Here is a 22,176-nt window from a genome sequence, read left to right as displayed (position 1 = left end):
AGCTTGTTGATTGAAAGGTCGGCAGTTCAGCGGTTCGAATCCCTAGTGCCGTGTAACGGGGTGAGCTCCCTTTACTTGTCCCAGCTTCTGCCAAACTAGCAATTCGAAAACACGTAAAAAATGCAAGTAGAAAAATAGGGACCACCTTTGGCGTTGAGTCATGCTGGCCACATGACCATGGAGACGTCTTAAGACAGTGCTGGCTCTTCAGATTTGAAACGGAGATGAGCCCCCTAGAGTCAGGAACGACTAGCACATATGTGCGAGGGGAACCTTTACCTTTAAGTAATTCCTGCCATTTTCATTTACATCATTGTGGCTGCTATTGGTACCTATCGGTGAATATAATTCTTCAATGTGCAGAGCACAAAACTAAAAAAATAGAGGAGATGCATTTGGCAAATTCAGATTTTATCCATTACACCCACAGACTGCTGAATGGAGATTTGTACAACTAAGATTTTACTAAAAATAAAACAAATACATAAAACCAACAACCATCAAACAGAAGAACAGAAAGCAGAAGCCAAGAAACAGCACTGAATCCACCAGCTTGTTCAAACTCTTTAAGTTTTCAATTCATACACTTAATTTCAAAAGAATCAGTCCTCTAAATCAAAAAGCTGAATCAAATGCCTGTGAACAGGCGATTTGGAAGATGGAAATTATTGCAATTTTATTTTCTGAATCAGTTCCAATCACTGAATCACACCAACTATCTAAGTCAAACCAGCCTATTCAAATAAGATTGAGGCTGATCCACTAATAAGTCGGAAAGGTAGAAATAGGTTTATATGAGATGCCAAGCAACACTAACAAAATCTTTGCCACTACGATATGAAATACATATAAATTACTCAAATTTTATTCTATTCTCTATTCTCAGCTATTACATTCTCTCTCACTCCCATTATTTGATTTTTTTATCCTTTATTACTGTATAAGTAACTGAAGGCATACCTAATACACCTTTTTCTCCTATTTTTCCCAAAAACAGCCCTGTGAGGTGAGCTGGGATGAGAGAGACTGACGGCCAAGAGTCAGACACTAAAACTAGACTGAAAATCCAGAACCAAGTGTGAAAATTTGTGAGAATATGTGTAGCTTAGGGTTGCACTGTGAGGTCCTTGGTGCTCTCTCAGCTTGGTAACTTTCTTGAAGACACTTCATTACCAAATTAGGTTAACATCATCAGTGCACTGATGATGCTGCCTAGTTTGACAATGAAATGTTTGCAAGAAAACAACCAAGCTCGAAGAAAAGCACCAAGGACCTCACAGTAGCCAAAAATGACTTGTGGCTTGTTTAGTGGGACCTTTGCTCTGACACTAAAATAGTAGCGGTAGTATGCAGTGGACTGCAAGGCGATCAAACCGGTCAGTCCTAGAGGAGATCAACACTGACTGCTCTTTAGAAGACCAGATCCTGAAGAGGAAACTCAAATACTTTGGCCACCTAATGAGAAGGAAGGACTCACTGGAGAAGAGCCTAATGCTGGGAACGATGGAGGGCAAAAGAAGAAGGGGACAGGAGTCACTGAAGCAGTCGGCGTCAGCTTAAATGGATTCCAGAGGATGGTAGAGGACAGGAAGGCCTGGAGGAACATTGTCCATGGAGTCACGATGGGTCGGACACGACTTCGCAACTAACAACAACAACAAGTATGCAGTAGCTAAATTTTGTGTTGCTCTGATGAAAGCAAGATATAAAGAGAGGTATATTTAAGTTTGTTTTAAATATTACTTTTGGTTTGATACATCTTACCTAATAAATTGTAGGGGATATAGTTTTTATTTTACACCGGTTAATGGTTTAAATTGATCATCTGGATAACAACTGTATTAATGTAGTATTAACAGAGGAGTGAATGTTGGGGTGTGTTGGGCTCAGAAGAATAAATGAAGCTTAATTAAGAGCTATATATTAAGATAGTCTATCATCATCACCATCATCATCCTCATCATGAAAACTCAGTCCCTGCCCTCCCAAAACACCCAAAAAAATAGCACAAAGCAAATTAAGTTTTTATAAGGAATTCTTGTATGTGTGTGAACTACATAAAAATAGCGTGTTATATCATGTCAGAAAATCAATTTTAAAAGAATGGGTGGGAGTGTAAATGAAAGAGAGAAAAAAGTTTTGATTTTCACTCCTGTAACTTCTGGTAGACTAAAATATCCATTTAAGAACTCCAAGCATCTGTTCGCTGGCAGCTGTATGTAATAATACCCACACAAAGACAATTTATATCTCTCACTTGTATTAAAAAGTAAACAGGATCCTTTAAATTATTCACCAGCGAATTTAAATGAACACAAAATGCTGTGGTGGCTCAGGTTCACCCAGCAGTATTTTCTAATCCAATGACCCAAAGATACTTTTTCAAAAGGCAACTGGACTTTGCTTTTTCTTGAAGACATTTCGCTTCTCATCCAAGATGCTTCTTCAGTTCTCAAAATCTCTCAATCTCTCTCTCTCTCTCTCTCTGTATATGTATATATTATAAATAATATAATATAATATAATATAATATAATATAATATAATATAATATAATATAATATAATATTAGTATAGTATAGTATAGTATAGTATAGTATAGTATAGTATAATAATATAATATAGTATAGTATAGTATAGTATAGTATAGTATAGTATAGTATAGTATAGTAATGTAATGTAATGTAATGTAATGTAATGTAATGTAATGTAATGTAATGTAATGTAATAGAATAGAATAGAATAGAATAGAATAGAATAGAATAGAATAGAATAGAATAGAATAGAATAGAATAGAATAGAATAGAATAGAATAACAGAGTTGGAAGGGACCTTGGAGGTCTTCTAGTCCAACCCCCTGCTTAGGCAGGAAATACTACACCACTTCAGACAAATGGTTATCTAACATCTTCTTAAAAACTTCCAGTATTGGAGCATTCACAACTTCCGGAGGCAAGTCGTTCCACTGATTAACTGTTCTAACTGTCAGGAAATTTCTCCTTAGTTCCTTTTGTATATATACCTTTTGTATATATACACGAAATGAAAAAGGAAAGAAGGAGAGAGAGAAAGAAAGGAAGAAAAAGAAAGGAAGAAAGAGAGAGAGAGAGAGAGAGAGAGAGAGAGAGAGAGAGAGAGAGGAGGTGTGTACACACACACACACACAGAGAGAGAGAGAGAGAGAGAGAAGGAATAGATATATGAAAATAATAAGTAGAATAGAATCTGAAAAATAACTAAGAACAAATATAACAAACTAAAACAGAATAAAAATAGTATTATAAGAAGTTCCAAACTTCATTAATGGTGTGGTGCATTATACAGATGGTAGCTCAAAAGTGGCAGACTTGGGAAGATATTTTTGAGTCTTTGTCTGAAAGAAGTAACATTAAGTAGAAATCACAGTGCCTTCCCAGAAATTTCTTCAAGATCAGATAAATGAAGATCTTATATAGCAAGCAGCCTTATTAGCATGAGGCTTAGAACTTCTACTGAACTATCAGCATGTGGATATAACTGAAGAGACATAGGAGTACCCTTAAAATGCCCAGGAGTGGAAATGAAGTCCCAGCATGTAGTGAAATATTCATAGATATACAAATACATTATATTAATAATATTTAGTTAGTTAGTTAGTTTTATTTAGATTACATCAAATTTCAATCGCTATACTTACTCGTACTTTGGCCCTTCTAAGTTTTGAAGTCTTCTCCTGCTATGCCATTAAAACTAAGGGTCCCTTTGTTATATAAAAAAAGTTGAGAACATTGGGAGGGAGGGAGGGAATGAAGGAAGGAAAGAAGCAGTGGGAGGGAGGGAGGGAGGGAGGAAGCAGTGGGAGGGAGGGAAGAAGGAAGGAAGGAAGGAAGGAAGGAAGGAAGGAAGGAAGGAAGGAAGGAAGGAAGGAACCAAGCAGTGGGAGGGAGGGAGGGAAGAAGGAAGGAAGGAAGCAGTGGGAGGGAGGGAAGAAGGAAGGAAAGAAGCAGAGGGAGGGAGGGAAGAAGGAAGGAAGGAAGGAAGCAGTGGGAGGGAGGGAGGGAGGGAGGGAGGGAGGGAGGAAGGAAGGAAGGAAGGAAGGAAGGAAGGAAGGAAGGAAGGAAGGAAGGAAGATAGGTTTGGGAGTCTGAGGGGGATGTTCACTGCTGGAGGTTGGTGAAAAGACCTCATCCTCCATGCTATTCGTCTTCTGGCTTCAGGTTTTTTGCATAGTTTTACATTTTTTAATTTGCATAGTTTTAACATTTTAATTGTTTTTCTATTTATATGATGATCTGTAAACTGCTCAGAGCTGCCTTATAGGGGAGATGGGCACCATATCAATCAAAGGAGGGAGGGAGGGAGGGAAGGAAGGAAGGAAGGAAAAATAGACTTTCCTCATTCCTTACCTCCCAATAACCAGGAAGGCATGGCATATTTGCATGCAATTCTACAAATCAGGAATGAACAACACAAAATGCCAAACTACCTGAAACATGCTTGTATAGTGCTTCCTGTATTCATAATAAATAAACATACACTTTTTTTTTAAAAAAAGAAGAAGAATATAAAATAAAACAGCTGAGATATCAGGAAAAATTTGCATCTTAGCTTATAAAGTAACTAACACACACACACACTGATGGCAGGGGCTTTGGAAAGATAACAACTTCTGTCGTAAGCAATAATTAATGAAACACATGTGGCAAGGTTAAATATTAATCATTTTAAGTATAAATCAAGGCCTGAACACAATTTCTATACTTTTACGGAACCCAAAAACGGCATTATGCACTTAATTTTTAAACGTGAATGAGAAAACCTATAATTCTCAGTATTACGATCTTAGAACTCAGAAGACAAGGGTGATGCGACACAATTTAGTCCCTCAAAATTTCTGAAGACAAAAGAGATGATCTGATTTGCGTTGTTACCCTACTCTCAGCAAACCTAAAAGGACCCTGTTATTTAGGGGGGGGGGAAGTAAGATTTCCCTTTGGGTAGATGTTAAACTTAAAAGTATTTTTATAAGGATACACAGCAGTGTGTGTGTGTGTGTGTGTGTGTGTGTGTGTGTGTGTGTGTGTGTGTAGCATACAGAAAAAAAAGGAATTGTGTAAACAGCAGCGCCATCTGCTGTATTTCAGTGAAACTACAGGGCTAAAAATGTAGAGGAATCAACGTTCATCCTAAACGTTAACTTTGAATAGCTAATTGGATGAATGGGATTATAATTTTAAAAAAATAGCACCTACTTCTCAGAAAACATTAAAATAAGACAGTAACCCTGTATTAGAAGCACCACTCAAAAGAGCTCCTGTCAATGAGCCAGTGTGGTATGCCGGACTAAAGGCAGGAAGACCCAAATGTTGATCTATCTTTATCCACACAAATTCGTTGTGTGACTTTGGATCAGTCACTTGCTCTTTGCCCAACCTGTCTCAGATTGTTGAGAATATTCATAGCTTGTAAGTTTTGACAGGGGGTTTGTTCTCAAAGCTTGCTGTTTAGCTCCCGGATGTTTCATTACCAAACTAGCGAACATCTTCAGCGGGGTTTTGGGGTTGAAGTGTCTTGACCCAAAAACTCAAGACACTTCATCCCAAACCCCCCATTGAAGATGTTACCTAGTTTGGTAACGAAACGTTCGGGAGCTAAACAGCAAGCAACAGGGGAACCAAGCCTTGCCAAAACCTATCACTATTACTACCAACCTGCCTTCCACCGAGGACATGTATACTGCTCGAGTCAAAAAGAGGGCTGTGAAAATATTTACAGACCCCTCACATCCTGGACATAAACTGTTTCAACTCCTACCCTCAAAACGATGCTATGGAGCACTGCACACCAGAACAACTAGACACAAGAACAGTTTTTTCCCCGAACACCATCACTCTGCTAAACAAATAATTCCCTCAACACTGTCAAACTATTCACTAAGTCTGCATTGCTATTACCGTGTTTCCCCGAAAATAAGACCCTGTCTTATATTTTTTTGAACCCTGAAATAAGCGCTTGGCCTTATTGCCATGCACTCAAAAGCCCAATTGGGCTTATTATCAGGAGATGTCTTATTTTGGGGGAAACAGGGTAATCTTCTCATCGTTCCTATCACCTATCTCCTCTCACTTATGACTGTATGACTGTAACCTTGTTGCTGGTATCCTTAAGATTTATATTGACTGTTTCCCTATGACTATCATTAAGTATTGTACCTTATGTTTCTTGACGAATGTATCTTTTCTTTTATGTACTCCGAGAGCGTATGCACCAAGACAAATTCCCTGTGTGTCCAATCACACTTGGCCAATAAAGAATTCTATTCTATTCTATTCTATTCTATTCTATTCTATTCTATTCTATTCTATTCTATTCTATTCTATTCTATTCTATTCTATTCTATTGTTGTGGGGAAACACAAAGGATAAAGGGTAATGTATTATTCCTAAATGAAATTCTAAATGAAAAGTGGGTACAGAAATCTACTGAGATCTAATGCCCTTCCCTTTAAACTCATAGAGTGGATGGGAAGAGGTTTTAGACAATTTTAAGCAGTTCTCAATATTTCTGAAATTAATTAGAGTACTGATAACTTCTGGAATCAAGCTACGAAGTAGATCCAGAGAAAAGTTGGTGTCTTTTTTTTCCTCCATCTATTTAAAGAGTATAGCTTCCACTTCAACCATTGACTGAGTCTTATCTCCTCTGGTTTTTGTAGTGCCCTAAATCATGCTTTGAATATAGATAGTCCTCACTTAATAACTGACTCATTTAGGAACCATTTGCAATTACAACAGTGATCAAAATGTAACTTTGCCACCAGTCCTCGCATTTATGACCTTCACAGGTCTGTAAAGCAAAGAAAGCTGAATAAAAGCATAAGCACAGTGGTGGTTTCATTGAGTGACCACTTCACTTAGTGACAGAGTGGCCAATTCCAACTGTAATTGCTAAACGAGGACTACCTGTAACTATTTAACAAATGCCACCATTTACTGGGTTCACACAGCAGATACTGCCATCAACCATGGCTTATTAAACTATAATTGGTTGTCTTCGCACAACATGCTAAATAATGTACCACGAGTATAGATGGTCTAGAAAAACAGGTGTCAAACTTGATCGTGTCACGTGACATATTGTGACATATCATGACGGTTTTTGCCTTTGCGGAGCTGGGATGGACATGGCCTGCGCGTGACACATCTGGCCCGTGGGCCTCCAGTTTGACATACTGGTCTAGAACCAATATGGTAAAATAAAACATAAGAAAATAGATTTTGGCTTAGCGTAATATGCCGGGGTGGGAGTGGCAGAGAGAATGATCTAAAACAGTTCAATGAAAGCTCAGCATGTCCAAGGCAAGAACTGCTGACTGCTAGAGCAGGGGTGTCGAACTCAAGGCCCACAGGGTGGATCTGGCCCACAGGGTGGATCTGGTCCACAGGGTGCTTAGATCTGGCCCACGAAGCCGCTCTGGAAAAAGGACCGGCCCACGGTGCCTCTGAAAACGGAGCTCAGGAGGGTCTTGCAGGAAGCCGTCGCAGCCAAAAATGGAGCTCGGGAGCCCATTTTCGCTGGCAGAGCGCTCGGGCCACCACAGGCGCCCAACACAAGTGATGTCAAGCTGGCCACGCCCACCCTGGCCACCTGAGGTCAAACACAACCCTGATGTGGCCCTCAATGAAATTGAGTTTGATACCCCTGGCCTAGAGGAGACAAAAAAAAATGAAAATAGAGAAAAGGAAGAACAGAATGGAGTTTATTAGAAAGGTCAAATGGTTGGCTGGTTTAAAGAACTGAAGCATTCCACAAAGTGGCAATCCGTTGCAAACGCTACCTAATCCGAAGATGTGGAAGTTACCTGCCATCATGGCTACAAGACTGGCTTTGTAGACATTTGTAAGCGATCCCAGCTCTCCTGTCCCCAAGATAGTTTTCAGGTGAATGTCGCCACAGGCCTTGCGGAATTGACAGATTTCTTCATAAAGGTCTGGGAAGAATAATAAATAAATAAAAGTAGAGGGGAAAAAAACCTTGTTAGTATCCTTTAACTGAAGAGAATACATATAGTTTTTGGGTTGAACAATGGTGTCCTCTAGGTTTGGTTGTTTGCTTGCAGATGTTTCGGTATATGACTACCATGTTTTCCCGAAAATAAGACCCTGTCTTATATTTTTTTGAACCCTGAAATAAGCGCTTGGCCTTATTGCCCTGCGCTAAAAAGCCCAATTGGGCTTATTATCAGGGGATGTCTTATTTTGGGGAAAACATATGTAATGGTGAATCTATGGCACGTGTGCCACAGGTGGCACACGGAGCCATATCTGTGGGCACGCGAGCGTTGCCCTACCTCAGCTCCAGTGTGCATGAGCACACCGGCCAGCTGATTTTCAGGCCTTCTGGGCCCACCGGAAGTCAGGAAATGGGCCGGAGGGCCTCTTGGGGGTGGGGAAGGCCGTTTTCGGCCTCCCCAGGCTCCTAGAAAGCCTCTGGAGAGCGAAAAATGGCCGTACTGGGTCCACCATGGCATAAGCAAGGGGAGCGCGGGGGGGTGTCACACACACATGTGTGGGGGGGCGGGGCGGCATTGAATTATGGGTGTGGGCAAGCGCATGCGCGACCCACCCCCGTGCTCCCCCCGCTTTTGGCACGCGACGGCAAAAAGGTTAGCCATCAGTGGACTAGGTAATGTCAATAATGTTACCTAATGAAACATCTGAAAGCAAACACCCAAGTTCAGAGAGCAGCAAGAACAAACTAGCATCTTTTACTTTATCATCATTTTTCCAGTTTGGATTTAAACAGCAAAAAAACAAATAACCACAGATTAAACTCAAAACTGATCTCATCATGTCCATAATAGGGCTTTTTTCCTGCCAACTGCTGATCCAAATCAGGAGGAAACGATTGAGATTCTGGCAAAAAAGAACTGGGCTGCCATCACCTTTCAATTTATTTTAAAAAAATGTTTAAGGGGTCCATTTGCAAATAAAGATGATGTTGAATGCTAGTCCTATGTACCATGCCAATGTCCATGTTGATATTACTATTACTATCATCATCATCATCATCATCATCATCATCATCATCGACAGGGTCATCATCATCAAAAGACAGGGTGGGTGTCAGACCTCCCACAATTTAAACCTCCAAATCAAACTTGCGGCATCATGTTGTGGTCACGTGACGTATTGCAACTTCCCTCCCCTTTGCTAAAACGGAGGTTGCATCTGGCCCGTGGACCGCGAGTTTAACACCCCTGCTCTAAATAGAAATGATCCTTGGTCACGTGTATTGCAGTATTGCAAAGCCCGAACAGAGAATCGCACACCAAAATCCCCAAGTCCTACTTTTTCCTCCTTTTAACTATCTCTCATTGCCCAACCCACCGTAACCAATCAGGTTCAAGCAAGATGTTTTTATAATGGTCAGTCCAAGTGCGGTTTGGTATGTGACTCCTTCCTTCTTCCAGCTGGATGACCTTGAGGCAGCTTCCCGAGGAGGTACAGCGCTTACTTTCATTTTCCCTCAAGCCTTCTCCCTTTCATTCCCCCTCCCCACAGTTCAGGGCAGTCTGACACCGCATAGCAGCGAAGCACAAGCAAGTATAAGGTAGCAGCTGACAGTGGGAAACCTGTTGAAGCAATCTCTCTCTGAAGGCCCAACAGTATTCACAAGGAGCCCAACTAACAAAAGGCAACAAAATCCTTTTTCTAATGTTTTATTACATGTTGATCATTTCAGTGAAAGCCTCGTTATCCTGGAAGACTAACAGGTATACAAGAGACTGCATACCATTTCCATTTTTCAAGGACAGTGTATCTTTGAAAATACTGGGTGGGCTTTGATTGAACCTTGGCAACAGGGATCATAGGACTTCCCTGATCTTCAAGTATCTTAAGGATCCAAGACCAGATTCCAAGACTTACACAACTCTTATCCTTTCCTATTGCTTATGGCATACTCTTAGAGGGGGAAAAAAAAACGCACAAGAATTTTAGGTTCCCCCCCCACCGCCTGAAGTATGAATAGAACTCAGGTAGCATCCCCCCCAAAAAAAAGACTTTTTGCAAGTGCAAGGACTCCATTCCTAAATGAAAAAAAAATGGATAAGGTGCTCACAATAACTTGCTTTTATATTCCAATCCATTAGAGAACACTTACAATAATTGTTAAAGCCCAGGTTTAGATAAATTATAGTTCAAGTATTATGAAGATGCACTACAATAGGTAACAGCAGATTTAACTTAAAGATGAGCATAATTGGACATACGTTCGAGTACTTAACATTTTCAGTGATTTTAGAGTTGCATTCAGTGCTGAAAGGCTGTTCAGTGAGCCCAACGGGTTTTCCATCAAACATGACCCTCAACTTTGCCACAGGCTTTTTATAAAGCTTTTATTTTTATTTATTTATTTATTTATTTAAAATAAAATGGAGAGGGTGTGTGTTTGCCTGAAGGAGGGAGAGGAACATTCAAGGCCATTCCTTTCAAAATGCAGCTGATAGCTTCTCTTAATTCGCAACCCATCACAAATAAACTTTTTAGTGGACTCTCTGAACAGCAAATACGCAGATGCATTTAACTTGGAAGCAAAGGAAATGCACTAGACGTTTTCAGAATCTTTCTTCTCTACAGCTACTCCTCGGCTTACATTTAATGACGGTTCAAAGTTTTCACAATGGCGAAAGAAACGATGATAATTTGGTGTAAATATTTTTGGGCACAATATCGATTTGCACAATTGGCAAAGTTTATGGGGAAAAAATTTAAAAATCACACTAGCATGTGCATACTGCAACGCTCTCTACATGGGGCTCCCCTTGAGGAGCACTCGGAGGCTCCAACTGGTGCAGAATGCAGCTGCGCGGGTACTTATGGGGGCGACATGGCGCTCCCACGGGACACCTCTCCTGTGCGAGCTGCATTGGCTTCCAGTGGTCTTCCGGGTGCGCTTCAAGGTATTGGTTCTCATCTTCAAAGCGCTCCATAGCTTAGGGCCCGGTTATTTACGAGACCACCTTCTGCCACCGATAACCTCCCACCGGCCAATACGCTCCCACAGAGAGGGCCTCCTCAGGGTGCCGTCGGTCAGGCAATGTCGGCTGGCGACCCTCTGGGGAAGAGCCTTCTCTGTGGGGGCACCCGCCCTCTGGAATCAGCTACCCCCAGGGATACGACTGATCCCGGATCTCCGGACCTTCCGCCGGGCTCTGAAGTCTTTTTTATTTCAGCAAGCCGGGCTGGGTTAAAAATCTTTTAATTGCTGAATTTTATGGGTAAGGGGTTCTAAATTGGGGGAAGCCAATATAAATTTAATTTTGTTTTTATAGTATTTTAATGTTTATATTGTATGTTTTTTAATTTTGGCTGTTCACCGTCCCGAGTCCTTCGGGTGAGGGGGCGGTATAAAAATTTTAAAAATAAATAAATAAATAAATAAATAAATAGCAACTTCCTATAAGGAAATCCTCTAAAATATGTTCTATAGGTGGCACCTCCCCCCCACAAGATTAGCACGAATGAATAAGGGGAAATCCTCGATATGCTGGAAGTGTGGAGAGACTGTTGGGAATTACTACCACATGTAGTGGGAATGCCCAAAGGCGCAAAAATTTTGGAATTTACTAAAGAACTGGCTGGAAGAAATTTTGTCAACAAATATAGAAGTCAAACCGGAATTTTTCTTACTGGGAATTATAGAAAGAAAATATAAGAAAGAGACAAATTATTTATTACTGCATACTGCAGCATGAATAGCCTTCACTCAAAAATGGAAAGAGAAAGATATTCCAACTGAAGAGGAAATATTACTGAAAATTTTTAACTGCGCAGAAATGGACAGACTCACTTTGGAACTCAAGGATAAAAGCGAAACTAAGTACTACAAAATCTGGGACCAATTTTATGATTGGATAGATAACAAGAGGGTAGCCAAGACAAATGTATAGTGTTAGAACAAAAATATAGATGTTATTATAGATTAACGTATGTTTAAGAGATAAATAAATATACAGAAATAAGGGAAAAAGTATTTATATAATATATCATATTATGTTTAAATAATGATCAAAGCTTAAGAACTATATGAGTACTAATATTAGTAATATTACTAATATTATTAAGTGATGGAAGATGTTTGGAACCAGTGATGTCATATCTATATCCAACGTTTTTTTTAATTTTGTATTATTTATAAAAAACCTTTTAAAAATAAAAAAAATAAAAAATAAAAAACAAAGTTTTTACAACGGCCCTGAAAAAAGTGACTTATGACCAATTTTCACACTTACAACCATTGCAACATCCCCATGGCCATGTGTTCAAAATTTGGCTGCTTGGCAACTGGTTCATATTTATAAGGGTTGAGGTATCTCAGGGTCATATGATCCCCTTTTGTGACCTTGTGATAAGCAAAGTCCACGGGGAAGCCAGATTCACTTAACAACCATGTTGCTAATCTCAAACTTGCCATTCCTGTGAAAATGCAACATCAAGTTCTTCTCTATCTTTAAGTACACCCAACTGAAGAATGACATTGTCTTCAATTTTCTATTTATTTATTTAGTTTTAATTATTAAATTAAGATTCCACCCATCTCACCGTCAACCATTTCAACCTAAAATCTCTTCATTCCGTCTCATTTTTTATCTATTAGCAAATCATGAATCCTCATCATTCAATCTTAATCCTCAAAAGTCCATTAAGAGCTATCAGAAATAATCTATTTTAAACAAGTAAATCAATTTCATATTTCTTTCATTTATTTTACACGCTAATTTATCATTTTTTTCTAAAAATATATTTTAAAAAATCTCTTCTTCTCATGTCGTATCTCATATTGCTAAACAAATCTTTAAAGCCTCATCGTTCAAGGTTAATCAGAAAAAAAAATCTATGAAGAGCTACCAGAAACAACAACATATTGAAATTTAATCCCATCAAATCACGTCCCACAAATTAATTTCTTATCATCTTTTCTTCATCCCTCTTAGAAACTTCTTCACAAGTTTAACACTTTTTTGCCATTTTAATACCACAGTTTATCACTTTCTCTAAAAATACAACAAAAAAAAAATCTTTTCTTATCATATCTTATCTATAGACAAATCTTTAAAGCTTCATCATTTAATCCTGGTCAAGAAAAACTCATTAAAAGCTATCTTGAAAAAAAAAAAAACACCATCAAATACATTTTAACCTTGATTAAAGAAAGTAACTTTATATATCTTATTTTTACTTTTAAAAGTCTTGATGGTTATTCCTTTTAAGTAGTATTCCAGAAATGTTTTTTTTTTCCTTTTTTAATCTTTTTTCAGGAACCCCTTCAGAGATGTAAAATATCTCTTCTGTAAGTCCAAAATAAAAAAGTTATCCAGGTCACTTTTCTGAATTGAAATATATTCAAAGTCACCTTTCTGATTTACTACTTGTGTGTATTTTAGCTATTAAAACATTGATTTAATTTGTGAAACCTTCATAACATCTATGTTAATATCATTCTTGTATCCTGTCAATTTTAAATCCATGCCAAAACAGACTGATTCTCACTTGCATCCTCTTCTCTCCTCTTTTAAACCTATTTTTATAGTAAGAGACAATCTTAAATAGAAACTTCTGAATATTTTCCTGCCAAATATCCCTTGCATTTTTCCAGAGTTAAAATATTTGTCCCCATTCGTTATTGGCAGATCTTCTCCATTAATTATAATGATACATTATGATAAATTATAATTTTTTTTCCTGGTTGCTTCTGGTAATCAACTTTAAAATCTCCTCTTACCATGTTTTTTCTCTAATTTAACTCTAAATTTCTCTAATTTAATTCTCTAATTTTTCTCTAATCTAATATTTTCCCAGAGAAAATGTAACTCTTAAAACTCTTTTTGCGCTTAAACTGAAAATCTTCACATACTTTTAATAAGATTTTAAACAAACTGCAGAAAGCATTCTTATTTTTTCAAAATGTTGTGTCTAGTCTATGTGGCCCCTTAGTCTGTTTAAAAACTTTCCAAAATTAACATTCTAGTCACCCTTTTGCTGCTTATTTCCAACTAAAAAAAAGTTTTCTTTAACTTTTAAACTTACGTAAATCCTATTTCAATGTCAGTTTGGAGGAAAGTCAGTCAGTGTAATAAAACTTGTCATCCTTAATATTCAAAAAACAATTTACAAGCCATTTCCAATGAAAGTGATAAAGAAAGAGGGAAACCCAATAGCTGTTTTAAGGCTCCGAATTGCAAACAAAGCAAATACCGTATTTTTGGGACTATAAGATGCACCTAGATTTAGAGGAGAAAAACAAGAAAAAAAAGTTTTTGGCCTCTGTGTGTCCTGTTTTCGCCCTCCCCAAACCCCCCATGCGTCCTGTTTTCACCAAAAATGGCTCAGGAGGCCAAAAACAGGCCCATATTCAGCCTGTAAGATGCACAAAAATTTCCACCCACTTTTGGAGGGGGGGAGTGCGTTTTATAGTCTGAAAAATATGGTAGTTATGCTGAGAAATTACTTGCCCCTTGCCTCTCTCAAATCACACATAGAGAGGGGCTCCTCCGGGTGCCGTCAGCCAAGCAGTGTCGACTGGTGGCCCACAGGGGGAGGGCCTTCTCTGTGGGGGCACCCACTATCTGGAACGAGCTCCCCCGGAGATACGGAGGATCCCGGATCTGCGCACTTTCCGCCGTGCTCTTAAGACCCTCCTATTCCAGCAAGCCGGCCTGGCCTAATTTTCTCCCCTTTGTTTTAAATTTTCAAACTGAAATTTTAATTTGTTTTAAATTATTGGGATTTTTAATTGTCTTGGGATAAATTATTTAATTTGGTTTTAATTGTTTCTAACTTTTGTATTTATGTATTTTATTCTGTGCCTGTTCACCGCCCTGAGTCCTTCGGGAGTAGGGCAGTATATAAATTTAATAAAACAAAACAAAACAAAACAAAACAAACAAACACTCAGTTGGAGCAATTCCATCAAGCAAGCTGAACTACAGGTAGTCCTCAACTTACGAAGTTCATTTAGTGACCGCTGGAAGTTACAATGGCACTAAAAAAACAACTTATGACCGTTTTCAGTCCTTAAGACCATTGCATCATCCCCATGATCATGTGATCAAAATTCAGATGTTTGGCAACTGACTCAGATATATGATGATTGCTGTCTCCCGGGCTCATGTGATCCCCTTTTGCGACCTTCTGATGAGCAAAGCCAATAGGGAAGCCGGATTCACTTAACAACCATGTTATTAACTTTTACAATGGCAGTCATTCACTTAACAACCGCAGCAGGAAAAGTTGTAAAATGAGGCAAAACTCGCTTAACAGATGTCTCGCTTAGCATCAGAAATGTTGGTCTGTGGTCGTTAAGTCGAAGACAATCTGTATTTCTCCCACTTGGATGCCAAAGTATAGGTTGTATGAATTTCTGCCCTCCCCACTCCTCTTTCCTCACTTGCCTTCTTCTAAATATTGTTCTGACTTAGGCTCCCTTAAAAAGCAGGAAGCAGAGTCTTGGTCCTGGCAAAACCTCTTTTATTTACACGACTGTGAATTCCTTTCATTCACAGTCAGCAAAGCCTGTCCAAACAGTTTTTCAAAGGAATGTTTATCAACACAGACCTTATCTCGCTTAGAAAGCTGCCAGGTAACTAGTTTCCAAACGCAGTACAAGGCAAAACTTGGCACAGAGTCTCTCAGAGTCACGGAACAAACGAATTGTTTCCTGCAAAAGCCCCCTCCCCATTCGCTCCTCTTTTGTTTCCTATGGGAGGGGCCAATCACCTCCAAGGTGTGGCTTTACTCCCAAGTTGACCCTGCTTTCTTAGTTGTTCTTGTCTTCTGGCAGCTCTGCGCATGCGCACACTGGGAATGGGCTCCAGCTGTTCCTCTGCCTTACTGCTGTCTAACTCCCTCTCTGCCTCTGACGCAGAGCCCTCGTCCGAGCTTTCCCCAGCCGCCAGGACTGGCCCATGTTCCTCCCCAACCTCCTCACTGTTCAACTCTGCTGCCAGCTCCGCTGGCCGCCGGTGGGCCACAACAAATATTACTTTATTTATTTATTTATTTATTTATTTATTTATTTATCTATCAATCAATCAAATTTCTATACCGCCCTACTCCCGAAGGACTCAGGGCGGTGAACAGCCAAGATAAAATACAGATAATACAAATATTAAAAAATCCCTTAAAATTATTAAATATTTCGGCCGAAACACAGATTAAAACACCCAATTTATAAAATCACGAATTAAAAAATTAAAAAATTTAAAAGATGGGAGTTAGGCCAGGCCAGCTTGCTGAAATAGAAAAGTTTTGAGAGCACGGCGAAACGTGCGCAGGTCCGGGATCTTCCGTATCTCTGGGGGGAGCTCGTTCCAGATGGTAGGTGCCCCCACAGAGAAGGCTCTCCCCCTGGGGGCCGCCAGTCGACACTGTTTGGCCGACGACACCCTGAGGAGCCCCTCTCTATGGGAGCGTACTGGTCGGTGAGAGGCTATTGGTAGCAGAAGGCGGTCTCGTAGATACCCTGGTCCGATGCCATGGAGCGCTCTAAAGGTGGTAACCAAAACCTTGAAGCGCACCCGGAAGACCACCGGGAGCCAGTGCAGCTCGCGCAGGAGGGGGGTCACATGGGAGCGCCACGTCGCTCCCATAACCACCCGCACGGCCGCATTCTGGACCAGCTGGAGCCTCCGGGTGCTCCTCAAGGGGAGCCCCATGTAGAGAGCATTGCAGTAGTCCAAGCGGGAAGTAACGAGAGCATGAGTGACCGTATTTAACGAGTCCCGATCCAGAAAGGGATGCAACTGAAAGCAACCTTGAAAGCAAGAGCTGAGTTTTGTAACCTACTTTGGAAGTCTTTTTGGCCAACAAACATAGTAAAAACACTGTATGAAAAAGGTAGAGGTTATCAGCACTGTATCATTCAGCCAAAACAACGGGAGGAGGGGGAGTTGTGTTTTAAGGCAAGGATGTTTAATTGCATCTCTTTTTTTCTTCACACAGAATCCAGTTGTTGGAGTTCTGTCAGCACTTTCAGGCAATCCATTCAAGGTACATTAAGGAAAACTCAATTACTATGCAGAGGAAAATGCTATTAAATCTACTAATTAATAGCATTCTGGGGAGACAACTAGCCACAGCAATCTAAACAGTACCACACGTGCCCTGAAATTCTGTGAAAACCAATTAGAAAATACAGATTTTGTTGTCAAGAATCCAGCACACTTTGTTTTTTTAACATGACACACCACCTAAACCAAAAAAAACACCAAACCTCTTTTGAATTCTTTTTAACAATTCTGTTGCAAATAATTAGAGCAATAGCACCCCACATAGTTTTCTTTTCCCACCCACCCTCACCCCTGCTCTTAATTTAGAGAAAAGTGAGGATGGATTGAATTTTCAGAAAATAGCTTTGCAGAAAGGGTTGGGTTTTTGTTTTTTTTAAAAAAACCCAATATCTAGAGATGTTTTTTCAAAATTTATAACAGCCGTAAACAAATTTAGGTTTTAAAAAAAGGCAACCACCTACCAGCGTGCAAAAAAGGAGTGTCAGGGTTTCAAGTGACACCCCCAACGACAGAAGACTCTGAGGCTCGAGATTCCTCAAAGTTTCATTTTATTAGAGATGTCATATTGGCACAACTGGGAAAACCCGAATCTGAAAGTTTCCAGGTTTTCCCCACCCAAGTGAAAGTTCAAGTCCCTGCCCAGCACCCACATGTACATCACATGGCCCAATCGGGGACCATCCCAACTGGAGATGCCTCCCAGTCACCCGACTCCAGGTGCCAGGGCAAGACATCCTTGACTCTCTGAAAAAGGAATGTTATTTTGACTATATATCTCCTCTACTCCATATAATCCCCCCTCCCATTTTCCCACAGTAGAAAATGTGGCAGGCCTGAAGGCCCAATGTAAAAGATGGCTTCCAGGCCTGACAAGGAGATTCAAAATTTCTGAAGAATCGCTTGGAAGTTTTGAACACTCTGGATAGGATTGCAAACTCTTGGTACGTTACCGTCAGCAAAATGCCTGAGTTATTTTCCTAAGAGCTCACAAGTCTCTCTTTCTGCCCAAAATGTAGCCACTACCTAGGAAAATAAGGCTATTTCCAAAGCAGGCACTGTGCCACCATGGCTGAGTTTCTTGTCTGGTTTATTCTGCGGGGAAGAGGGGAATGAAGAGAGTCTGCCCTAGAATCTTGATTTTAGGACTATGCAGATGCTCACCTTCCCATTGGCCTGTCAGTACTAAGGTTCGATTAATGACAATATCAATCTCTTTGGCCCCATCTTCCACGGCTAGCTGGATCTCCTCTAAACGGGTTTTTAGAGGTGTCTGTCCTGCTGGGAATCCAGCTGCCACTAAGAAAAGAAAAAACAAAATCCGTTAAATATATCATGGATGTTAAAATAGTGGCAATATTCTATATCAGGAGTTAGATGTCGGATTTTTATTAGATCTCTCAGCAGCTTTCCATTCCATCAGTCATGGTATCCTTCCAGGCTACCAGAATTACAACACTATTTTACAGTGGTTTGACCGCTACTTGAGTGGGTAGCCTCAATCAATGCAGGGAATGGTAAAGTCCATGGGGGACTCCATGTTGTGGCCCGTCAGCGGCCTGTGCAGATTGTAGCTGATTCCGACAACGAGGAGGCTGGTGTGGTGCTGCGCCAGCAGCCTGTACAGCTGGCGCTCGAGTCGGACAGTGAGGAGGCTGGAGAAGATGTGGTGCCAGAGGCAGGGATTCAGCCAGGGCCTTCAGAACCTCCAGAAGCTCCTTTAAGTGAAGAAGACGAAGAGGAGGAGCCTCTTTTCAATGCACGGGTGGGCAGAGCTGCCAAAAGGCAGGAGTGGCTCCTCAAGAGGAGGTCTCCTTGAGGATAAGGCTTGGGACTAATTGGCCACTCCCTTAGCCTATTTAAGGAGGAACGCCACTTGCAGCAAGCTGTAGGGAACAACTTTAGTTCAATCTCCTTCGCGTCTGGATTCTCTGCAAAATTGTTTCTGGGCTTTCTGCCAACTCTAGTAAGACTGTGATTACCTTATCTTAGAATTCTGGTAGGCTGTTAAGACAGTTTATTAACAGCCTTTGGTTGATAAAGACTAAGTTATTTGAGTAAAATAAGCTTTGTATAGAGTTTGTGTGTGCTGCGTTCTTTGGGGTCCGTAGCTGGGGCAGAACACTCCAAAGGCTAGATGTTTAACATGTAGCTTAACGTGAAACCATTATGGGATGTCAACCGTTGGTTCATAGTAAGATAGCATCAATACATCAACCCTCCTTGACCAAACTGGAAATAGTATGAACGTTCTGAAGTAGTGTTTGGAGTCTCTGTGAGGATCCCAATGGAGCAATTCTGGAGCAGTTCACCATACTCTGGTGAGGAAGAAATTCCCTGAAGATGGGCTCCAGCACGAGTCCGAAAGTCTGGTCCCGGTGACCGACCCAGATTGGATCCTGCAACTTTATCTTTGGGACATGCAACTTTGCCTTCATTTGGAGCAAATCAAGCCCAAGTTAAATTTGTCCACGACTGAATTGTTGATGAGTAAGCATCCAATAACATTGGCCTCAATACAGTGGTGGGTTTCAAATTTTTTTACTACCAGCTCTGTGGGCATGGCTTGGTGGGCGTGGTTTGGTGGGTGTGGCAGGGGAAGGATACTGTAAAATCTCCATTCCCACCCCACTCCAGGGGAAGATTACTGCAAAATCCCCATTTCCTCCTGATCAGCTGGGACTCAGGAGGCAGAGAATAGATGGAGGTGGGGTCAGTCAAAATTTTTACTATTGGTTCTCCGAACTACTCAAAATTTCGGCTACTGGTTCTCCAGAACTGGTCAGAACCTGCTGAAACCCAACCTCTGTCTCAGTAGTAAAGAAAAATATATATAGCACTGCTGTTTCATGCAGAAAGTAGCATGAGCTGAACCTTACCTTTAAACAGCTATCATCCAGATATATCATGAATAATTTGACACCAGCAAATCTGACCATCGGGTCTGGCCGCCTAGAGAGGGCCTGCTGATTGCAGGATCCTGGGATTGTGTGATCCCCCTTTGTGACCTTCTAACAAGCAAAATCAATGGGGAAACCAGATTCATTTAATGGCCGTGTTACTAACTTAACAACTGCAGTGATTCACTTAACAAATGCGGCAAGCTCGTAAAATGAGATAAAACTCACTTAACGTATGTCTTGATTAGCAACATTAAATTTGGGGCTCAATTGTGGTTGTAAGTTGAGGACTATCCGTGCATCTCGTTTCATTTCATTCATTTTGATCATAGGTTGTTAGGGATCAACTTTTCTTTTTAATGCAGAACTGTATCAAGGCTGGTTTCTAGTAATATGTGGCACGACAACGTGGGACTGTTTTTTTTTTAATTTGATTTATATGCCGCCCTTCTCCGGAGACTCAGGGCGGCTTACAATGCGTTAAGCAATAGCCTTCATACTTTTGTATATTTATACAAAGTCATCTTATTGCCCCCACAAACTGGGTCCTCAATTTACCTACCTTAGAAAGGATGGAAGGCTGAGTCAACCTTGAGCCTGGTGAGATTCGAACTTGCAGTAATTGCAGACAGCTGGTGTTAATCACAATGCTATCAGTCTGCTGAGCCACCAGGCCCATCTTGACTGTTCATCAGTCGAGAACAAGACAGAATCGTTAATGAACGAATAAATAAAATGAGCATCTGATTCTGAATCGCCCCTGCGGAAATTCAGGCGGAGAGCTTACCTGAAGCTACTGGGATGTGGCAGCCAGCAGATTTGAGAGCCTTAACTGCATCGGCTACTCTAGCCGGATAGACACAAACGGCTGCTGTGGTGATGCCTGGAAAGGAACCATCATCAAGACTCTGTTATGCTCAATAAAGGAGAATATTTGTAGCTCAGCTTTGAAATGCAGGGTTCTTGGTGCTCTCTGAGCTTGTCTGTTTTCCTGCGGATGTTTCATTACCCAAAATAGGTAACATCAGCAGAACTCAAGCATTGCTTGAGCACTCATGATGTTGTCTAGTTTGGGTAATGACTTAAGACTTAGAATAACTTTATTGTCACTTTAAATGTACACTAATCGGCATACATTAAAATGAAATTTCTTTACATACAGATCAGATTCAAATCCTGGTGCTACCGGTTCGCTATCAGTAGCGCATGGGCACGTGTGCTCACTTCATGAGTGTGTGGCGCTTCTGCGCATGCGCAGAGCATTTTTGATGATGTCTGGGCAGGTGGGCGGAGCCTCCCACCGCTGCTACTGGTTCGCCCGAATCAGGGCGAACCAGTAGAAACCCATCCCTGATACAGATCTCAAAGGGCCACTCCCTACCAATATACACTACATAAACATGACAAAAATGTGGATGGATGGATAGATAGGTAGATAGATAGATAGGTAGATAGATACCCACATATATTATATGACACAGAGAAACAACACAATCTAGTTCAGATGTATAAAAGTACATGGCAAGAAAAACTAGTCTTGATAGTTTATCAGACGGATGGCATAGGGAACAAAGCTGTTACAGAATCTGATAGTCCTGCTAGCGATACTTTGAAACCTCCTCCCAGAGGGGAGCAACAGAAACAGACCGTAAAGTGGATGTGCGGGGTCTCTAACAATGCTTTGAGCTCTAAGCACATGGCGTTTATAAGCAGTATCCTAAATAACGGAAGCCGAGCTTCCTATAATCTTCTCGGCTGTCCTTACCTCTCTCTGTATGGACTTTCTATCTGAGGCACTGCAACCACCAAACCAAACAGTAATGCAGTTTGAAACGTTTGCAAGAAAACCACCAAGCTCAGCAAGTCCCATGGACCCCTCTGTTATCTTCATCTGACTCTTGTCCACTAACCTAGTTCACGCCAATAGAGCCTTTCCTAATTTTGCACTCTACATGGATGGACTTCAACCACCCAAATCCCCAGCCACGTAGGGATTATGAGAGTCCACGATCAACCAATCTAGCTTGGGAAGGAGACCCTAGCATTTAATTTGCCTTTCAAAAGAAAGCCTTCGAAGTAATCTCCCGACTATTGTAAAGGCAGTAAAGTTAAACATTATTTTGGAAGAGCAGGAGAATTTTGGAGGAGATCATTCAGATGTTCTCACACACAAAAAATTCCCCACCATCCAGTCAGAGCTGAAGAAGCTTCTTGGATGAGAAGCGAAACG

At 40.7% G+C, this 22,176-nt stretch overlaps 1 protein-coding gene across 1 annotated transcript in view; it reads right to left on the bottom strand.

Annotated features, from left to right (window-relative positions):
* The window catches only part of DERA (deoxyribose-phosphate aldolase), a 58,831-nt gene that overhangs the window by 21,397 nt on the left and 15,258 nt on the right, over window positions 1-22,176 (bottom strand). Inside the window, exons 4-6 of the mRNA XM_070947153.1 lie at window positions 20,734-20,829; window positions 18,211-18,345; window positions 7,840-7,968 (exon numbers count right to left, since the gene is read on the bottom strand). Coding sequence (XP_070803254.1) covers window positions 7,840-7,968; window positions 18,211-18,345; window positions 20,734-20,829 — 360 coding nt within the window. The remainder of the gene's footprint in view (window positions 1-7,839; window positions 7,969-18,210; window positions 18,346-20,733; window positions 20,830-22,176) is intronic.

The sequence above is a fragment of the Pituophis catenifer genome, unplaced genomic scaffold (genome assembly GCF_029215685.1).
Source record: "Pituophis catenifer annectens isolate HBS135680 unplaced genomic scaffold, rPitCat1.0.hap2 SCAF_7, whole genome shotgun sequence".
NCBI classification, from domain to species: domain Eukaryota; kingdom Metazoa; phylum Chordata; class Lepidosauria; order Squamata; family Colubridae; genus Pituophis; species Pituophis catenifer.
Note: the sequence above shows the minus strand (reverse complement) of the source record. Positions and strands in the feature narration are given on the sequence as shown.